At 36.0% G+C, this 20,612-nt stretch overlaps 1 protein-coding gene across 3 annotated transcripts; it reads left to right on the forward strand.

Annotated features, from left to right (window-relative positions):
* The first annotated feature begins 485 nt into the window (after positions 1 to 485).
* si:ch211-80h18.1 (uncharacterized protein LOC555593 homolog) lies at positions 486 to 20,408 on the forward strand. Of its 3 annotated transcripts, none has more exons than XM_051873689.1 (41): positions 486 to 626; positions 1,355 to 1,422; positions 1,535 to 1,603; positions 2,034 to 2,066; positions 3,405 to 3,446; positions 3,773 to 3,814; positions 4,004 to 4,042; positions 4,848 to 4,886; positions 5,030 to 5,086; positions 5,172 to 5,222; positions 5,937 to 5,990; positions 6,093 to 6,131; positions 6,565 to 6,711; positions 7,356 to 7,388; positions 7,493 to 7,531; positions 7,639 to 7,662; positions 7,742 to 7,789; positions 7,888 to 7,932; positions 8,043 to 8,087; positions 9,578 to 9,622; positions 9,709 to 9,756; positions 9,832 to 9,867; positions 10,220 to 10,279; positions 11,922 to 11,984; positions 12,529 to 12,576; positions 12,692 to 12,751; positions 13,129 to 13,167; positions 13,326 to 13,370; positions 13,449 to 13,478; positions 13,596 to 13,643; positions 14,845 to 14,880; positions 14,959 to 15,012; positions 15,827 to 15,871; positions 15,973 to 16,023; positions 16,098 to 16,142; positions 16,229 to 16,264; positions 16,954 to 16,998; positions 17,294 to 17,347; positions 18,319 to 18,354; positions 18,573 to 18,617; positions 19,927 to 20,408. In XM_051873689.1, exons 1-41 carry the CDS (start codon positions 517 to 519, stop codon positions 19,959 to 19,961), a joined length of 2,028 nt encoding a protein of 675 aa, XP_051729649.1. In that variant the 5' UTR covers positions 486 to 516; the 3' UTR covers positions 19,962 to 20,408. The 3 variants fall into 3 exon arrangements, with proteins under 3 accessions (XP_051729649.1, XP_051729647.1, XP_051729648.1); XM_051873687.1 differs by having other exon boundaries at positions 487 to 626; positions 13,126 to 13,167; XM_051873688.1 differs by having other exon boundaries at positions 489 to 626; positions 13,126 to 13,167; positions 16,232 to 16,264.
* Positions 20,409 to 20,612: the final 204 nt, after the last annotated feature.

Here is a 20,612-nt window from a genome sequence, read left to right on the forward strand (position 1 = left end):
CTAATATTTTTTGTAAGTGCTAAATCACAAAATAAGCATGAAAGAACCATCTGGAAACCTCTGATTTTAAACTAGTCAGGTTGTCGTGCACAGATGAGAAAAAACCTGTAACTTCCTGCCTGAGTTCCTGTGGTATCTGGAGTCTGTGTGATGTTCTGTAGGCTGGCTGTGCCCTCCACTGGCTGAGCTGCCTAACTGATCCCACCACTGCCTGTTGGGCCAAAAGGATGATGGGACATGCCATAAATTAAAACTTTTTTATCTTTGTATCTTTAGTCATCATCAGTCAACAGCCAATGTGCAGTAGAGTAGATATTCATCAGCATTTCTGCATTTTGATGCTTAAAAAAACACTGCAGATCTGATCTGAATATGAATTATGAATCCAATAATGTCACAGTACTCACCTGTGTTTTCATTCTTTCATTCTTCAGAGGGAGTAGTTTGAATGGCAGGGGCTGGGGTTAGACGTCAAGTCCTGCCCCTTAACAAGATGGGGGGCTGGAAGGGTATAAAATGTATTTTGGTGCCCAGTCAAGCATAAGGAAGTCAAAAGCACGTTTGCTGGTTGCTTTATGTCTGCTGCACAGTTTCCCACATAGACCTGTGCTAAAGATGCTGTCACGGTAAGTCAATGACGCTTGATTTATAAGAACCAGTCTTACTCTTAAAGCGACTTAATTGATTATAATGGAACAATTTATAGCAAATTAATCAATATATACCAGGAAGGGGCAGTGGATTGTTTTATTAAGGTGCTTGTATGAGGATTTTTACATTTATGCGATTGGCAGATGCTTTTATCCAAAGCGACTTACATTACATTCAAGGCATATGCCTCAATATTGGCATTACCTGGGAATCAAACCCATGACCTTGACGTTGCAAGCACCGCAGTGCTCTAAAAACCATGTTTTGTGTAGGATTTGTAATTAATAATCTTGCATTTCAATGCAATTCGCATGACATCTAGTTATAGTTTAAAGTCTGTGGTACTCTGATCTTTTGATGTTTAGTGATATATTGTCCAATAACAGCTGTGGTTTCTAAATATCACAATACTTTAACATAAAAATATGTATCTTGTTGTAAACTCAGTGCTAAGTATTGCTTTTAAGCCTTACTTGTGTTTTTAAAAAACTCAACCATCGAACCATTCTATTTAAGTTAAAATCATATTAAAAGCATGCATTTCTCAAGAGAATAGTTGGCCATTTTCAGAGCTGTTTTTGAGAATTGCTCTTTTCTTGTCTAGAAAGCATGATGTATACCATAAACAGCATCTAACTTTGTTTTTGGGGTAATTTTGCATCACACTTGCTCATTCTGGACTCTTATCGTTTTGCTTTCACAGAAATCTTGTTATTGCTTCAGTGGCTGTTGTGTTTCTGGCGTCCACCGTATCAACAGCTCCTGTTGAAGGTACGAGCTCTTCTCCCAGAGGGCTGTATTTAATGACACATTCTTGTGTTTAACATACAGCGCCCGCACGTATTTACACAATCGCCCACTGCTGAATTATTTCTCCGGACAGATAAGGAGCCTGAGGAAAATGACTTTGAGGCTGAAGAGGGTGAAGAAGAACTGTCTGAGGAGGAAGAGGGTAGGAGATGAAGGTCTTTTAGATGTTACTTCTTCAACGTCCCCGAGAGATGCACATCAAGAAGCTCATATTGTGGGCAATGTGCCATGACGTATGATCCTGCAAAAGGACAAAATAATACGTTAATACTATAACATTTATGATAGACAGTTTTAAAAGTTAACTTGAATCTCTTTTAAAGCTTTTTTAAATCCGTTAAGCTTCATAAACCCGATTTTTAACACTATTAAAGTGGGTAAAGCAACACAATCCAAAGTTTCTAAGGGAAAATAAAAGAGCCTTTAACTAACAACAGATCCTAAACTCAGTAAACTCGTGTTATATTCTGATAACAGTCAGCAGATCTGTGAGATTCAGGACTGAAAGAGGAGAAGGGCAAAACAAAGGAGCGGTTGTTATAAACTGTATCGATTTTCCCTTTTCTTTACAGATGATGATGACTCCAAAGGTCAGCATATGAAGGGTGGGTGACAAGTTCACAACTTACCACCATTGTGCAAAACCTCAGTCATCTTTAATAATCACATAATGAGTCATAATTGGCTTTAAAAGTCAGTCTTTCTTAATGAGGCTGAGCTATATACATTTGGGGTTCTGCCATAATCATATCAGAAATTACACTTACAAAAAAGTACCATGGTATTATTTCTTGCATGATACGTTTTTGGAAATAAGACCATTGGTAATACCTCATTTTTTGGCCTCGATCATTATGATTTTAAAGTACCATGTTGTATAAATATGGTAATCATACAGTATCATGGTACATATCAAAGAAGCATGCTATCATATGCTTTTTGTACATGATACCATGGTAAAACCATGTTTTTGGTAATATTATGGTATTATGGTACTTTGATATATATATATATATATATATACCACTAATGTACCAAAATATGTCATATTTGAATAGAATTTACAATGTTTTTCCATTGGATTTCATTGGAACACCATAGTATAACCATCTGATACAACCGTGGTACCACAGTACTTTTTGTAAGTTAATTTAAGATACACTACCGTTCAAAATTTTGGGGTCTGTAAGATTTTTTTTTATTTTTTGAAAGAGTCTCTTCTGCTCAAAAAAAGCTGCATTTATTTGATCAAAAAGACAGTAAAAACAGTTAAATATTTTTACAATTTAAAATGAATGCTTTCTATTTGAATATATTTTAAAATGTAATTTTAGATCTGTGATGCAAATCTGAATTTTCAGCATCATTACTCCAGTCTTCAGTGTCACATGATCCTTCAGAAATCATACTAATATACTGATTTGCTGAAACATTTCAACATCAGTGTTGAAAACAGTTGTGCTTCATATTTTTGTGGAAACTCTGAAGCATTTTCTTTGATGAACATGAGCATTTGTTTAATAGAGGAATATTTTGTAACATTACAAATGTCTTTTCTGTCACTTTTGATCAATTTAATGCATAATTTCTTTTAAAAAAATCTTACTGACCCCAAATATTCAAGGAGTAAAAATTACAGATTTAAGTAAAGACTAAGGACTGATATTTTACATAATATTTAACTTGTGACAAAGATAAATATTTTGTTTTGGAAGCGACAAAAAGAACTAAAATCATATCTAAAATGTTCATAAAAGCCTATAAAAGCAACTTAAAATGTACATAACAGGTTTATACAAGATGCAAAACCCCTTAAGCACATGTAAAAAGAGTGTTTGTCCTTCCAGAAGGCCAGCTGGTTGAAACAGATTGATTGACCTGTGAGAAGTGATCTCTGGGAATCTTAAGAATATGTTTCTTGTTCCTCTCCCTCTTTCCCAAAGGAGCCGGATCGCAGCAGGCCACTGCAGCACCCAAAGGCTTGGGTAAGGTGAAGCTAATCCTCTTTAGAGCTGGAGGCAGAGAACACTGAACCTCTCAGCACTGGAAAATAGTTCACTGGGTGCACCCTACTCAGTAAGCAAAGTCAATCAGTACTTAATCTGGTTTAGGGATCAGGTATGTGGGGATTTTGCCACAGTGGCTGAACGGCATTGCTCGATTTATTAATAAATGTGGAAAGACGAAACATCAGCAGCCACATCAGGTGCACGGGCCCGTGGAAAACGCAGGCCTAGCGCAGTGAGAGGGCATGTTTGTGGGGCCAATGTTTTGGGACCTTGTTTAGACTGAAAGGCTGTTTTTCTCCAAGGTATGACTCCTGGCAGCGGCGTCGCGGGCGAATCCCCAAATGGTAAGGAAATTCTACTCGATAACGCAAAAACAAGTTCTTTAAAACCTCCTGTTCGGAGTGCATTAGCCTCTCATGGCCTCTGGTGAAAGGTGAATTTGTTGAAAGTTCAATGGCCACTTTTCAGGCCTGGCTTTTCTGCTTCTGAAGTCCAATACATCTTTTGACAAAACCTTTGCTCTTGTTTCCCAGGTCAGAAACTTAATGGTGGCACTCAAACTGGCCAAGTCTGTAAGTGTGAACCTGATCTATCAGGGGCAAAACTTTCACACAAGACGTACTTTAGAAAAGCAACACCGACTGACCCTGTGTAGAAAATACACCAGCCAACAAAAAATGTTCTGAGAACGCTTTGCTAACGTTCTCATTACATTATTTCTGAACATTCTATTTTGCAAACATTATGGGAATGTTACTTTTGAAAGTTCTCTGAACATTCTGAAACTAGTAACATTTAAAAATGTCAGATGAATATCAGTTCCAGAAAAAAACGTTCCATGAATGATAATGTAGACCAGATAATTAAAACAAACTTTCTATTAACATTACTAGAAGAAAGTTCATCCATAACTTTGAGAGAACCTTTCCAGAATTAGCCAACGTTCTGAGAACGTTCTGTGCTAAGAATGACAGTAAAGTTGACTTTGACTTTACTATCTTCTCTTCACTGTAAACCTGAATAAGTTGGCAAAACTCAAAAAATTTAAGACAATCAGTTGCCTCAAAATGTTTAAGTTAAGTAATTCAAAGTTTAATTAAGCAGAACTTGCAGATATATATATATATATATATATATATATATATAAATGAAAAGAAATACATTCATAAAACTCAAAACAATTAAACAGTTCAGTTTACTTAAAATATATCAGTTCTGTGAATTTGAAAGAAAAAGAAAGTGATAAATACTCATAAAAGTTGATTTGACTGAACTAATTTGTTTAATTTAAGTTTGTCCAACTCAAACCAGTTAATTATTTTGAGTGTTAGGGTTTACAGCGTGACCAATATAAGACCAATATTTTTTTCATTACAGCATCAAGCAGCACATCAACAGCTTCAGATGGAGCAAATGGTAACCAGCATAACAGTATATAATAATCAATAAGAATGTTTTGTTGTTCATTTAAGCCACCCACTGCATTTTTAAGAAGGACGACAGTGTTTTATCACTGTAGAAAGAATGGCCTCTCAGTAATGTGTCTGTGTGGGTTACAGGAAGTAACGGTCGAGATGGTTACTCTCGCCCATCTGGATCTCATGGAAGTTCTCATGGTACTGTATTCACCTGCGCTAAACATGCTTTCCTTTTTACCATAACAAGTTTTCTGCCTATTTGCCATATTTATTTCACTTACAGGTGCAAGTTACGATGGACAAGATGGGTCCAAATCAGAGATAGTTCCTTCAGGTACCTGATCACTCATTTTGGCCTAAAAACAAACATAGCAAGTGAAAATTACACATTCATATGGCGTTGCATAAATACTAGCAATAATTAAATAACTTATTATGCACTATATTCAATACTAATATTATATTTTAAATAGTAAAAGAATATATAATATAATATACTGTAATATAATATAATTAATATACATTACCGCTCAAAATTTTGAGGTAGACATTTATTTTCATCAAGACTTTTATGCTCATTAAGACTGCATTTATTTGATCAAAAATACACTAAAAACAGTAATATTGTGAAATATTATTACAATTTAAAATATCTGTTTTCTGTGTGAATATATTTTAAAATGTAATTTATTCCTGTGATCAAAGCTGAATTTTCAGCATCATTACTTCAGTCTTCAATGTCACATGATCCTTCAGAAATCATTCTAATATGCTGATTTGCTGCTCAAGAAACATTTCTGATTATCATCAATGTTGAAAACCGTTGTGCTGCTTTATATTTTTGTGGAGACTGTGATAAATGAATAGGAAGTTCAAAAGAACAGCATTTATTTGAAATTTTTTGAAACATATATAAAGGTCTTTACTGTCATCCTTTCTAAATAAAAGTATTAATTTCTTAAAAAAAAAAACTTTGTAAATCGTTCTGACCCCAAGCTTTTGAGCAGTAGTCTATAACATGTCGAGTGACAAAGGAAACTGTTCTCAGGTGTAGGACCTGGAGGAGCGGGTGCTAATGGAGGTTCAGGATCAAAAGTCCCTGGTAATGACATTCAGAAACATGTAAATTATTGTTCGAAATAGGATATTTCGAAGAATTTAGAAACTTACAGCTGAGAAGCCTAATAAATTTAATGCGTTTCAGGCACAGACGGGGGTGTCCATTCAGTGTCCATTTCTGTTGGTAAGAGATTGTTCTGTTTATGTTAAGGCAATCAGGGCTCATATTATATTTTCATGCTGTGTTTATGTTATGCACACCAAATCATAATAGGCCTAATAATATTGGAATATTCTGTAAGACTTTATTTGAAGCCTTTATATATAATGCATTATAAAAGTAATTTAATGCATTAATTATGCCTTGTAATGCACCTTATAATGCATTGTATGATTTCATGAATTGTAACCACAGTTATAATACCTATGTATTCGTTGTTACACCTTTAGAAAGTACAATTTCAGATGTAACAAGGAATCTGCAGAATATGAATACCTTTATAATGCATTATGCATAAAGGCCTCAAGTAAAGTGTTACTGAATATTCTAGTGCATGTAAAAGTGGTGGTTAATCTTTTATGCACCACATAATGTGATATCCTTGTCAATCTCACAGTGTCATCGGGTCAAGCGTCATCAGGCCACATAGCAGCAGATCATGGGTCAACAATGTCATCCAGCCACACGTTTGGCCGACCTTCAGCAGGGCAGACGTCAGGTGATGTGGCAGTAGTTTCCTCCGAGGTCCAATCACAGCCTGCAGGTATTTAAATCAAAAAGATCAAATGTAAGACTTACATGGTGACTTCCTCCTTAAAGAGGACCTATTATGCTTTTTTACATTTTCAATATTCTTTAGTGTGTAATGTTGCTGTTTTGAGCATGAAATAGGTCTGGAAAGCACAAAGTCACAGTTACTTTCTGTATCAGTGACACTGTTTCTGAACTCCCTGAAACGCCTCCACTGTAGTCTTAAGTTTTCTTCCAGGAACGAACATGTCACAATATTCCTCATTTAAATAATTCCCACCTAAAGTATGGGGCCTGGTTAAGTTAGTAGTGTGTTGAAGCTCACAGTTATGGGAAGGGACGGGGCATTTCCCAAACAAACTCAAAGTAGTGGACCAATCACAACACACAAGTTCAGCCGACCAATCAAAGCACACTGTGCTTTTCAGAAGGAGGGGCTTCATAGAGACAGGAACTAAACAGAGCGTTACTGACAGACTGGAAAGAGAGGAGCTGTAACAATGGAGAATATGTGAAAAATAATGTGTTTTTTTTAACATTGTAGCATTAAAACCTATTCTAATAGACCCCCAAACTTTTGTAAAAAGGCATAATATGGACTCTTTAAAATGATGTATGCGAAAGTTATAATAATGCTCTGTGCATGTGTGTTTTCAGGGTCAGAGGGATTCGCTCCACAATATGAAAATGGTATGTGTGTAACAGGATCTCTGTTGTATATCATGGAGGTCATTTCTTACTTCTTAAATGCTGTACACACTTATACGAGAACAGACCTTGTCTTCTTGCATCAGGGGAAACAGCTCATGATGGATCTCAAATCGAGTCTCCAGGTGATAAACGTTACATTTACATACACCATTTATCTGAGGAAACCAAATGTTTTCTGGTAAACAATAACTGATGTCCTAATTGTGTCATTTTTGTCTTGTAACTTCAGAAATCCCAGAGATAGAATCTAACGGTGAGTATTATAAACAATATTGTGCATCATATTAATCAGAATGAGTGATTTAGTCACGTTAATCGGGTTCCTCTCACAGGTAATGGGCACAAACAGCTACTGAATGGAGGAGAAACAGGATTCACAGGTGAGGAAACAATGAATATATGGTTTTTATTGACTGACATTTCATACAACATTAAACAGATAATAAATATAACAATATCTTTGCTGTTTTTGATGCAGGTTTGGATCATTTCATGGCAGGCACATCTCAGATACAAGGAACAGGTATAAAAATATGATTTAAAAACTGAACATGAAAGAACCATTCATTCCCAAGATACTTACACAGTTTTCAGTTCTCATCATTTGTGTGTTTTGTTTTGTGTACATCTCAGGTGGTTTTGATTCATATGGCACAAGCCCCCACCTGGAAATTACAGGTAAACATCAGTTCTGCTCTACAAAAACAAATCATATTTTGTCAAAATTTAGTTACTGAATTGAACCCACGCTGATCAGAAACACCTACATTGCTATTTAAAAGTTTGAAGTCAGTAAGATTTTTTTTTTAGGGGTTCAAGGGCATAGCGCTGAAACCTTTGTAATTGTTAAAATTTCCAAGGATCAGCATTCTCCCCAAAAGTGATTGGGCAGACCAAACTGTAAGTCGTAGAAACTTAAAAAATTCGAGAGCTGGTAGTACACCTCACACCGTTTATAACGTCACCAAGGCTAGCCCCGATCAGCCTGACGCTGTAGCAGTGAAAAGTATGAAGTCGCTCATAACTCCTAAACTGGCTCAAGTGTCTTATATCGAAATTATTGACGGACAAAATGCATGCCTCCGATTTGATCATCGTCAGCGAAATTTTATTATTTGAAAAACCTACTTTTGCGAACTAGTCCTAGGCTTTTGGCCAGATCGGAAACAAACCAGTGCACCAAGATTCTCTAGAGTCCGATTTTCAATAATTGTCAAAAAAAACAGTTGAAATTTCAATTTCAATTGTGTATTGCATGATTTTTCACACACACCCACAACATTCATACCACGTGGTAGAACTTCTCATTCTGAGCAACTTTGCCTCTAGGACCGCCACTGTACATCGAATCATTCATTAAATATTGGAGATTATTTTAAAACCAACTTTGGCGAACTAGTCCTAGGTTTTTGGCTAAACTTTTTTTTTTTTTTTTTTAAGTTATATTTATGGGCTTTTTGTGCCTTTATTCAGAGAGGACAGTAGAGAGCAGACAGGAAAGTACTGGGCAGAGAGGGGGGCAGGATTGGCAAAAGAACCTTGAGACGGGAATCGAACTCAGGTCGCCATGAACGCATTTGCGCCATACATTGTGTCAGCGCACTAACCACTAGGCTATCATAAACATACCTTTTTACACATGTCCTCAAAGGCCTTAAAGCACTTGAACCCCGATAACTGCAGCTCGAAGCTATATTTTTTTTGTAACCGATACTTTTATTCAGGAGCAAGGATGCATTAAATTGATCAAAAGTGACAGTAAAGACATTTATGTTACAAATGATTCCAATTTGAAATAAATGCTGTTATTTTTTAAAAAATTGATAATTTCCACAAAATATGACTGTTTTTAACATTGATAATAATCAGAAATGTTTCTTGAGCAACAAATCAGCATATTAGAATGATTTCTGAAGGATCATGTGACACTGAAGACTGGAGTAATGATGCTGAAAATTCAGTTTTGATCACATTTTAAATTTTTTTCCCCTTCATTTTTCTTACTGACCCCAAACTTTTGAATGCTAATGTGTTAATGTAACATCAAAAACTGATAAAAAAAAAAAAAAAACTAATCATAAAAATGTATTTCAATAATGGAAATAATGTGAGCATCAGAACATACTAAATATATTAGGAACTTTCATTGCAAATTTGTTTCATTGCAGGAATAATAGACCAATCAAGCCACGACTTCCTTGCTGGCTTAATGGGTGAGCATTCCTTCATTCTCATTAATTAGTGGAAGGAATATTGAATGTTGTTTCTCAGTTTGGACTCAGAATGTCTCCCTCTACAGGTGGAATGGGAGAGAGCTTTGGTCCAGACACCCAAACAGACGGTCTAGGTACGCTTTTAGACCTCTTAGACACTCCTCCAGACGTTCCGCCCACATGCCTAGTAACTGACGCTGTCTCAACAGATCACATGGGACTCGCATTTCAGGTGGATTCGGCAGGTAAGCGTCCACTTCAAGTCCATTATTCACTTAACCAGAGAAGCTTGATGTTTATGGCTTTTGGGCTGCGGACACCAGAATTGCTTTCTGCTGATCTCATTGGCCTTGTAACAAACAGGACGTCCCGCACTAGTTAAATTGACTTGATTTACATTTATGCCCATGCTGTGAAACGGCTCACATACGGCGCTGAGAGCCTTCCTCCAATCTGTCCAGCTGTCACGCTGTACTAATTATGGGCTGCGCTGACAGAATAAACCAGCCAGTTTCTGTTCTCTACCTAATAATTTACTGAGAGATGACTGGTGTGAATCAAAGCTGTCTTTTTTCTCTCACTGGTTCTCCTTTCCAGCCACTGGCCTGAGTCCAGGGCACCCGTCCAGTGGCGGCCCGGTTCTAGACGCTCCTCCAGGTAATGGCTGCTGGCTGCCGCTCTGTTCTCCTTTAGGTCCTGTAAATTCAGAGTGCTTTTACCCCTGTAGCCATGGGATTATCCCAGCACACGTCTAATAAACTCTGTCAGACTTACAGTCTTGACAGGGGCTCCAAAGGGGGTGTAATGACAACTTTCAGAGACATTTTTAGTGTCACAAGAGGTCACTAGGGTTTCAAGCATTTGTATGGATTACATAGACTGATCACTGAAACCATAACTCAACTTACTGAATGAGTGTAGGATAGATAGATAAGCAGGCACAAACATGACGATTCGGTACATACCTCAGTATTGAAGTCACTGTTCGGTAAGGGTTCGGTACAGCAGAGGGGAGAAAACTAAACATAAAATTGCTTCTTTTTTTATTAAATGGTTTATTGAACAAATTGTGTCTTTCGCTTTAAATAAATTCAATTATAATTAACATTTTCTTTCTTAACTAATGCTGTAAACTATATTCATTGAAGCTTACTGTATTACGTAGAAGAGTATTGTGAGAAAGAGATCGAGTGAGCGAGTTTATTACCTGCATTCAGATTTAGCATTTTCCTTCAGGTCAGTCCTATGTCATGATATGTCCGCTGCAATATCTTGTCCTAACAGTTAAGGGGTTTTCCCTTGACTGACAGCACTAGTCAAAGCATTTGTCAGTTGCGTCTTGTTCCGTGTTCACAACAATTCAGTCTTTTTAATATAAAAGTCTTCGCTACTCATAAGTCTCATAACAGTCTTTGCCGCCATCTAATGGTGTAATAATGTAACCTCTGTTGCTGCTCACGGTCAGGGACTATTTTTTCCAGCGGAAGGAAGGCTTTTAGTTATTTTACTTCATGAAAGTTGCATTAATACATATTTTTTGGCTTTAATATTTGTATTGTGTGGCAACCGTTTTATAAAAGCAATAAGGTACTCGAAGACTTATTCACGATACAGCACACCCAATTCATTTTTGAAATATAATCATTTACACAGTTACTGTCATAAATTGTTTTCATGACAAATTTATTTAAACATATTAAATAAAGAAGACATTACTAACAGGTAAAGTAAATATAATGAATATATAAACTAATATAGTGCGTGTATTTGGTGAAATGCTCCCCCTCAAGTTCATTTCTGTAGTGAACTAACATGCTGTGGACACAAAATGACTTGCCTGAGGTAAATGTAATGCTGTTTATCCATGGTTGAAACACCGGTTGAGAGATTACACGCATATCTAGATTGTTTGTTCTTCTTTTTCTATGCTTTTTTTCCTGTTGTGGCTGTTGTATAGATAGGTAATATAGATGGGTAGGTAATAAAGATAGGTAGAGATAGGTGGAGAGGTAAAAAAAGGATAGATAGGTTGGACAGATAAGATATGTAGGATAGATGACAGAAACACACAGATAAGCTGGGAGGTATGAAAGTATGTAGATAGTTAAGTAGGATTAATAGGCATGTAGAAGATTAGATAGACTGACAGACAGATAGACAAACAGATGTGTACTCTGAAATTATAAAATAATTAACCATATATTGTGAATAAAAGCAAAATCATCTTTAAATAGTCATGTCAACATGTCTAGTAAACCTATAATTTATCTTGCTTATTATCTCTTGTTCTGTATATCAGACTCTCTGGGACCAGATTATGTATCTGCTGACAATGGGAATGGAGATTACACCCACTCAATCAGTGAGTAAAGTATTTGTCTGTTAACTAGAATCAGATAAATAGTCAGTGCAGGTTGTTGCAGTGGGCCCCCTTGGTTGAAATCAAGAAACGTCACCACTTTTTGCCCCGCTAGCAACGGCCCTGTTAACAGACGCCGTGTCCGAAATCACGTACTGAGTAGGTACTACATTTGAATTTACTTTGCGAGCATTAAAAAAGTACATTCTATATAGTATGAATATGGGTAGTATGAATGAAATTCAAATGTACTACATTCACGGTGTTGTGACTGTCATGATGTGACCCACCAGAATCAGTTGCGTCGCTTCACTTTCTTTCATAAATCTCTACCGTTGCCTCATGGGATAGTAAAGTGTCCGCACTTCAGAATCTCAGTGAAAGTAGTAGGTCACTTTTCGCCCACTTTTTTCCGAATACTATGTATTCAGACATTCTACTCTTTTGGCATACTGCTTTTCGCATACTATATAGTAGGGAAGTATTCTATTTCGGACGCAGAAAATGTTTGTTTAATATGTGGTTAAATAATCACTTATGTCTTCAGGCACGTCTGATAATGGAGCCCAATCAAAATCGCCAGCCGACACAACAGGTAAACTGATGCTGAACAACATACTCACCAACAGTCTTGCACGGTCTGGTGGAGAGTGACTTGAAACACTAAAACAGAAAGTGTGTTGAATCTTAATTCAGACTGATTTTTACAGATGCATCTTTAGTCTTTGACACAATGTTACATCCGGGTCATTCTTTCATAGACTATTCAGGTATGACACCTATTTTTACAATAAGGTCTAGTTGGTTTACATTAGTTAATGTATTACCTAACATAATATAAACAAACTATAAGCAATATATTACAGCATTTATTAATCCTTGTCAATGTTAGTTAATAAAAATGCAGTAGTTCATGTTAGTTGCATGAAATAATGTTAACAGATACAACTTTGATTTTTAAAAATGTATTAGCAAATGTTGAAATGACCTTAAACTAACAATGAAAAATACTTCTACAGTTTTTAATAGTCTTAGTTAATGGTTAACTAATGTTAAGTTAATGAATGGCTCCTTATTGTAAAGTGTATTTTCAGTATAAAAAGATATGAGACATGATATTCATCTGTCTTCTTGTTCTCCTCAGAAGGTGGGGCAGATAATGGTGCAGATTCACCTGATACGAACGGTAAGCTCATGTCAACATGTCAACTCACCTTTCCATTCTGGAAAATGAATGCTACTTTTGCATAGTTTCTAGCTGGTTTAGTTGTTTGACAACCTGGTTTTTCCAGCAGGAATATCATCATACAATATTATTTTGACATATTCATTACTGTGTTACAGGAAACGGAAACGGTCGGCACAAACCTGTGGTAGACATACAGAAAGGTATGTTCATACCGCTATAAAAGCATATAAAACATATAAAGAGAGAGAACTGCAGTGTGTGTCTGGATTCGTTCACAGGTGACCCTCCAGCCGTTCATCTCGACATCAGTATGTGTCTAGCAATAAAACACACACAACTTATCAACACACAATCACAACATCATGGTATTGACAGATTAATATCCTGGAATCAATGTGAATATTCCCAACTGTCTTTCCCAACAGACGGAACAGGTCATCAGGACGCTGCGACGGAGATGCATCACACAGCTGGTACTATATCACCCGGCTCTATGACATCAACAAAACTCAATTGATTTGTTAGCCATAATTCAATTTTTATGCGTCTTCTCTTGGCTAGTCTGTCTATAACCAGCAGGGTTGTACGCATTTACCAAATGCTTGTGCTCAACACGGAAAATATTTCTCACGGCAGGTTTAAAGCCGCCATGAAATCACTATTGAAGTTTTGTGGCTTTTAATGCGTGTCTGTTAGCTGAAGCCATCTACATGCTGTACTCCTAAAAGTTAACAAAATTAGTATATATACATATTTAAAATGTATAAATCATTGATCATTTTATGTAACTAAAGCATATGAGCTATTAAAAAAGACATGGTTTTTGATATGTTGAGTACAAAACTCTGCTATGACACTTTATGATGTCTTTAACATAGCCAATATTTAATATCAACCAATTTTGTAACAAACTATTTCATCCATAGACAACTGAGATGCAATTAGCAATGGTGATTTTTTTCTGGCTGTTGACAGTATTTTCTGAGGGGTTAAAAGAGAGATTCTCTGTAAAGGTCTTTAACTCTGATACTGTATGTCAACAAAATGTAACAAGAATTTTAAAACTTGCTTTATTTATTGTTTTCAGATTATTCAAACGGATGCAAATTAGCCCATAATTAATTAGATAAAGCCTAATTTGCACATTTGAACACAACATTTCAGAAAACAAAACAATTGTCTTAATTGTATTAACTGATTACTAGGGAGTATGGTGGTATTAGTTAAAATGTTTAACTTACCCTACTCGTCTGTGGTGTCTTGCCTAAATTAATTGTTCCAAAACCTAGTAAGTTGTTCCAAAAAGTAGGCAGCATTATTTTATGCTTTTACCAAAATGATTGTTCTAAGGTATTTGTGGAGAAGAGAATTCCAGGATACCTTGCGATGAATAAAACCCATCCAAAATGGTGGAGTTCAAATATATGTTTACAATAAATATATAACTTTATTTCAACAAATACTGAAAAGAATTTATAAAATAGTTTAATCTAATTAAAACAGACTAATGCTTTTATACTCATTAGGCTTGCGTCATTAGCTTAGCATTATGCTAACACCAAACTCATAACGTGAATTTTAAGACGAGTCTTACAAAGGGTATTTTATGTCTAGTCGGCAGCTCACTCGGTTTTGGAACAGAGCTAATAAGTCATAACTTACTTGTCTGTACAGGAGACCCGCATGCCGTCAGCTCACTTCCAGATGCAGGTCAGTGGCACCTAATCACCTTTGCGCAAATATTAATCTATTTAGCATCTTTAGAAATGCTATTTTTCTTATTTTCAGTTGGCGCGCTTGATCTAGTTGATCACACCCTCAGCCCTTATGCTGACACGACTGGTAAGCAAACATCCTTCTTAATAAGTTTAATAGGTTAAATAATAACAAATAGGCCCATAATAATAATAATAATAAACTTGATTTATGCATTTTATGCGTCCCTCTTTTTGCTTCTTGCCTTTTTTTTTTTTTTTTTTACACGTTACATTTCTATAACAAGAAAAAAAATCATGCAAATCGTAATAAAAAGTCACAATGATGGCATACTAAGTCATTTATAAGATTAAAAATTGAAATTATGACATAAAAAGTCAAATTTGACAGTCAAAATTATGACCTACTAAAATTATGAGGTAGAAATTTAATGACAGTCATAATAATTATATTAAAAAGTCAAAATTATGACAAATCGAAATTGACATACTAAATAATAATTATGACATACTAAGACATAATTATGACATATAAAACATAATAATTGACATACTAAGTTATAAATATGAGATGAAAAAGTCAAAATTATTTGAAAAGGTCAAAATTATGACATAAAAAGTCAAATTTAAGACATACTAAGTCAATTATGACTAAGTCATATGAGATTAAAGTTGAAATTATGATATAAAAAGGTGAAATTATTAGCAAAGACAACTTTTAAAGTCAGAATTTCAGTTTAGGATGTCAGAATTTCAACTTTTTAATGTCATAATTTCAAATTTAATCTTATATGGCTTAGCCATAATTACACTAAAGCATCATTTTAACAAAATGGCACAAATGGGCTTCCACACAGATCTAAAGTCTTTTTGTGTAAAGCACTTTGAATTACCCTTGTGTATGAAATGTGCTAAATAAACTTTGTCTTGTCTTCTCAAAGGACGTGATGGTGTCACTGGTGCAAGCGCACAGACAGATATGGCAGGTATTATCTTGGAAACTTTACCAAACATATTCAAGAAATCCACCATGAGTGATTGTAAAAGCAGCATTGGTCTGTAATAACGGAGCTGTCGCTGTGATTAGGTGTGGCCGGTGATCCGGTGACTGAAGGACAGGTTCAAACAGACATGACAGGTGAGTACAACACATCGTGCAGACGAATACTTTAAGTAGTAAATACTGATAACACGCTATTTCCTGTTATTCAGGGCAGGGACACTTAGCTGTGACTGACGGCATGCCAAATTACACAGGTAACCACGTTTCCTCAGCACATCAAGACACATGTCAGTCTATCACTCTGGGCAGGGTTTCATGTGTAGTGTGTGTTTCTGAAAAGCAGATTCTGTTCATGCGACTGGGACTGGATTCACAGGTGAGTTACCTTTAGTTTAATATATACATCATGGTCTGTCTAAATACTCAAATCTGTTTGGCTGGAAGGTGTGCATTAAAACAGTTTAACGCACAGGTAGTTCCAGGCAGTTTATTCACTGTTCTGTATTGCTGAAGCACACGAGGGGGTAACTTCACTGTTTTTGAAGTAATTAAACTCACAGCTTCATTGTAAGTAGAGAGAGACGCTGCACAGACGCAGGTAATTCACACACACATTTCTCTCTCTCAGGATAATTTATTCAGACAAATGCTGTAATTCATTCAAATAAATTTTATCTTGCCGCACTACTTTTTTTTTTTTTTAAAAAGATCTGATTTGACAAGCCGTATGTGATGAAAATAACCATATTTCCAGTCAAATTTAGTGTTGCAAATATCAAAAACCGCTTTAAGTTGTTGATGCTGGTAAATGACCATGGTAAAAGCGGGATAATCCATGGCTAGCTGTGCATTAAACGATTTGAATGCACTCCACGTCGGGTGGTTCTTTGCCTCCAAGTTGTGCATTAAAATTGTTTAATGCGGAGCTAGCCATGGATTATACCTTACATATATACAAGGGTATGTTAAATAAATATAGGTATAAGTGTATATGTAATAATGAGCTTAATTAACAAACTCTGTATAATTTTTTTTTGCATATCAATGTTCCTGTCAAACTTTCAGATGCCTCAGAGACACATAGTAGCATGGTTCAGACAGACTTACCAGGTAAATTACGTTTGAACACATCTGTCTCATCAGGTGGACTGGCTATCCAGGTAAGCTGCCCTTATAAAAATATACCATGGTAAACATAGTTTCTGCAGAGAATGGCAGAAAGACACTGAAAGCCTGTTTGAAGGAGATTCTGTATGATTTTACAGTACATTAACAGTTGTATTTTGGTGGAAACTTTGATTACCAAGGTCAATTTTTGCAAGGGTTCGCTTACAAAGCAGATATTGTTTTTAAAGCGTTATTAAAAGTTCAAAATGAACCAAATCTTTCTTAAACTTAACTTCAGTCACAGGGGATCCATTCACAGGGGTTTCCTCACAGACAGACGCCATGGGCACAGGTGAGTGACACACACACACAAAAAAAAAAACATCTATTGTGCACAAAAAAAAAAAAAAAAGGGATTTTTTGGCAATTTTTATTTTTATCTGAACCTCAAGAGACTCTCGGGAGAATGCTGATCAAGCATTCCTATTCAATTTTCATGTGCGATTTAGATTATGGGTAACAAAAAGCTTTCTCTGTCTTCTGGTTTGACTGATCATGATGCAAAAACTAGCACTTCAAATCAACATTTTTAAAGCTTTGGCAAAAACTAGTCTTTGATAATCTCTAAATATATATCCAAATGCAAAACCTAATAAAAGTAAGTAATTATGTCTGAAAACACTGTTCTCAGCAACTAGGGAATACATAGTCCTGTGTATATTCATATATACACCATGGTATTACAGATGATTTTCTTTATTTTTCCACCATGTGGCACTAATCTTATTACATTCAATTTTAAATGTGTTTGCACCATTTTTAACTTAAATACTGCATTAATTGAAAAATTGTATAAAATGTGTTTTTATAATTTTGTAAATAGTTTATATAGACATAAATGGTCCATAGTTTAGATATGAATATTGCTTAGTAACACAAAATTTCATCAAAATAACAAATATTAAAGAAAAAAAAACATTATTGAAATGAAATTCATTTCATAAAAATGAAATGATTATACGGTTAAGGTCTCCAGTTTTGACTGCGATATAAGTGTGACTCCCGAATTCACAATACCAGAGGGTATGACAGATGTATGGATTTTATTTCATTTATTATTCAAAATATTCAATATACAAACTTGTGATCTGATACTCTGATTCTCAAATATCTATAAGTGAAGTGTGTTTTGTCATTTAAACACCTTTATGTTGAATGAGGGTTAAATCACACTACATCTCTAAACCTGCTTTACCTGCTAAACTGTACGTTAATCAGTTGTTTTGATCTCTATATGTCACATGGTTTGTTCTCCTCTAACAGGCCAACCTGGTGCTACGGAACAGACACAGCCAGCTGGTAAGCTTCATGGAAGTTTACTTCAGTCACATGAATCATGATTCATTCTGATGATCTGTATCTTGCTTTCACTTCCACCGTCATGTCAAAACTGTCAGGGAAACATATCGTCCATAACCTTGTGAATAAATTCATGTTAATATCTGATTGAGGTGCTGTGATGATGAACAGATGCTCAACAGCTCTTCTCTTTTCTCTGTTTTGCTTGTTCTGTCCAGTATCAGCAGGTGAACAGTACCACACATCTGGTCAGGGTCCTGAAGGTGGGTCTGAAACTCTCCACACAGATCCATTCATGCTGAAATATCTATGAACTTCACATATTCAGCAGAAATATAACAAACAAAACAAATGATGCAAATCATCTCAGAAATATTATGTTCAAACCTTTCACTATTCGTTTGTTAATTAGGAATTATTTTAAGATACACTACTGTTCAAAATTTTGGTGTCCTGCTTATTTGAAATTAATTAATACTTTTATTCAGCAGGCATATATTAAATTGATCAAAAGTAACATTAATGTAGAGTAACTGTAACATTAAAGGTGACCTATTATGCTCCTTTTACAAGATGTAATATAAGTCTCTGGTGTCCCCAGAATGTGTCTGTGAAGTTTCAGCTCAAAATACCCCACAGATCATTTATTATAGCTTGTCAAATTTGCCCCTATTTGTGTGTGAGCAAAAACACGCCGTTTTTGTGTTTGTCCCTTTAAATGCAAATGAGCTGCTGCTCCCGGCCCCCTTTCCAGAAAAGGGGCGGAGCTTTAACAGCTCACGCTTCAGTTGATCAACACCAACAAAGCTGGAGAATCTCACGCAGCCAAAATGAGGATTGTCAGTAACGGTGTTCAGCCTTACATTGTTCAAACCGGAGTCGACACTGATGGAGAGACTCAGGAAGAAGTTACAACTTTTAGAATGAAACTGGACGTTTCTGAATGGTTAGTGGATAAATTTATGTAGTTGGTGTGGAGTTGATTCAACTCATCGACTAGCATGTGCCGTCATGTTAATCTTTTGTGCGAATCCAGCGTTGAATTGACCCTCGTTTGTGAAGCAGTCCAGCGTAAAATGACGGCATGTCAACAACACTCTACTACAACAACCTCTTCTCTAAAGCAGCCCGACATGGCCTCACCCCCTTCATTGTGTGTTCTCAGGGGCGGGGTTTATGTAAATTTTAGGGTTAGTGATGTCACTAACCCGGGAAGAAGCTCGTTGTAGTCCCTACCAGCCATTTGTTGTAGTCCTTAAAAAGCGATTTCTGTAAAAGAAAATATCTCCCTTTGCATTGAACTTTGAGTGCCGCAACTTTGCAGATGTTGTTTATGCTCAAAAAGCAACATTACACAATAAAGTTAAAAAAGAGAAATCATAATCAACCACCCTTTCAACTCCAGACTTTTGAACAGTAGTGTATGTGGGACAGAAAGCACATATTATACACGCTAATAGGATGCAAACCACTCTCTGAACGAATTTTGGTGCAAATACACCACAATTTTCAGCTAGTAAATGTCTGTCCTGCTTGTTTGACCTCTGAACTGATCCCTGCGCTTTCTGAAAGGTGCAGAAAATGTGGAACTGGAAGATACCTGCTGACTTCCACATGAAGCCGCGAGTGAGGTTTCTGCGCTACAGATTTCAGTGTACGGACCAGTACGCCTGGCAGAGGAACCGTGAACCCGCCCGCTAGACTTTAGGTCTCCTTTGTGTGTGTGTCCGTTTGTTTTATTTTTTGACTATTTAAACATTCAGAGGATTCTGTAACTTAACTTTTTATTGTGCCTGTTTATAAAAGTGCCCTGTAAGTATTTTATTCATTGGTGTGCAGAAACAAAAATCAAACTTTGAATGAGAAAAGTCACGATTTGAAACGTAAATGCGCTGTGTAAATTCAATGGTTGTTTTCCCCCCTATAATGTCGCTACTGTATTTTCTTGCCTAGATGTTCTAGCAATATTCTTTACAAATGTCACAAATTGTATATTGCTGAATGTATGTCATTTGAAGATAATCTTTACATTAAATTGAACATCTATTTTGAACATCAAATTCAAATATTTGTCATTTTACCTGAGAAGCACACAGCTTTATGAGGAACATACCAGTTTAAAACATCTGGTGGTTCAAGGTGGTCTACCAATCAAACCAAACCAGGTTTACCCAAAGTGGTCTAGCAGATCCAGCAGCTGAAAGCCGATCAACTATTTAGACATCTAATGACCATAAAGTACCAACTAGAAACCATGA

Source organism: Ctenopharyngodon idella, chromosome 19 (assembly GCF_019924925.1).
Source record: "Ctenopharyngodon idella isolate HZGC_01 chromosome 19, HZGC01, whole genome shotgun sequence".
Classification (NCBI taxonomy): domain Eukaryota; kingdom Metazoa; phylum Chordata; class Actinopteri; order Cypriniformes; family Xenocyprididae; genus Ctenopharyngodon; species Ctenopharyngodon idella.

Excerpts from the sequence above, each read along its gene's own strand:
- si:ch211-80h18.1 (XM_051873687.1), top strand. The coding sequence starts at position 517 with ATGTATTTTGGTGCCCAGTCAAGCATAAGGAAGTCAAAAGCACGTTTG. Across the intron at positions 7,790-7,887 it reads AGGAGAAACAGGATTCACAG|GTTTGGATCATTTCATGGCA; the intron begins GTGAGGAAACAA and ends TTTTTGATGCAG. Across the intron at positions 18,618-19,926 it reads ATCTGGTCAGGGTCCTGAAG|GTGCAGAAAATGTGGAACTG; the intron begins GTGGGTCTGAAA and ends GCTTTCTGAAAG.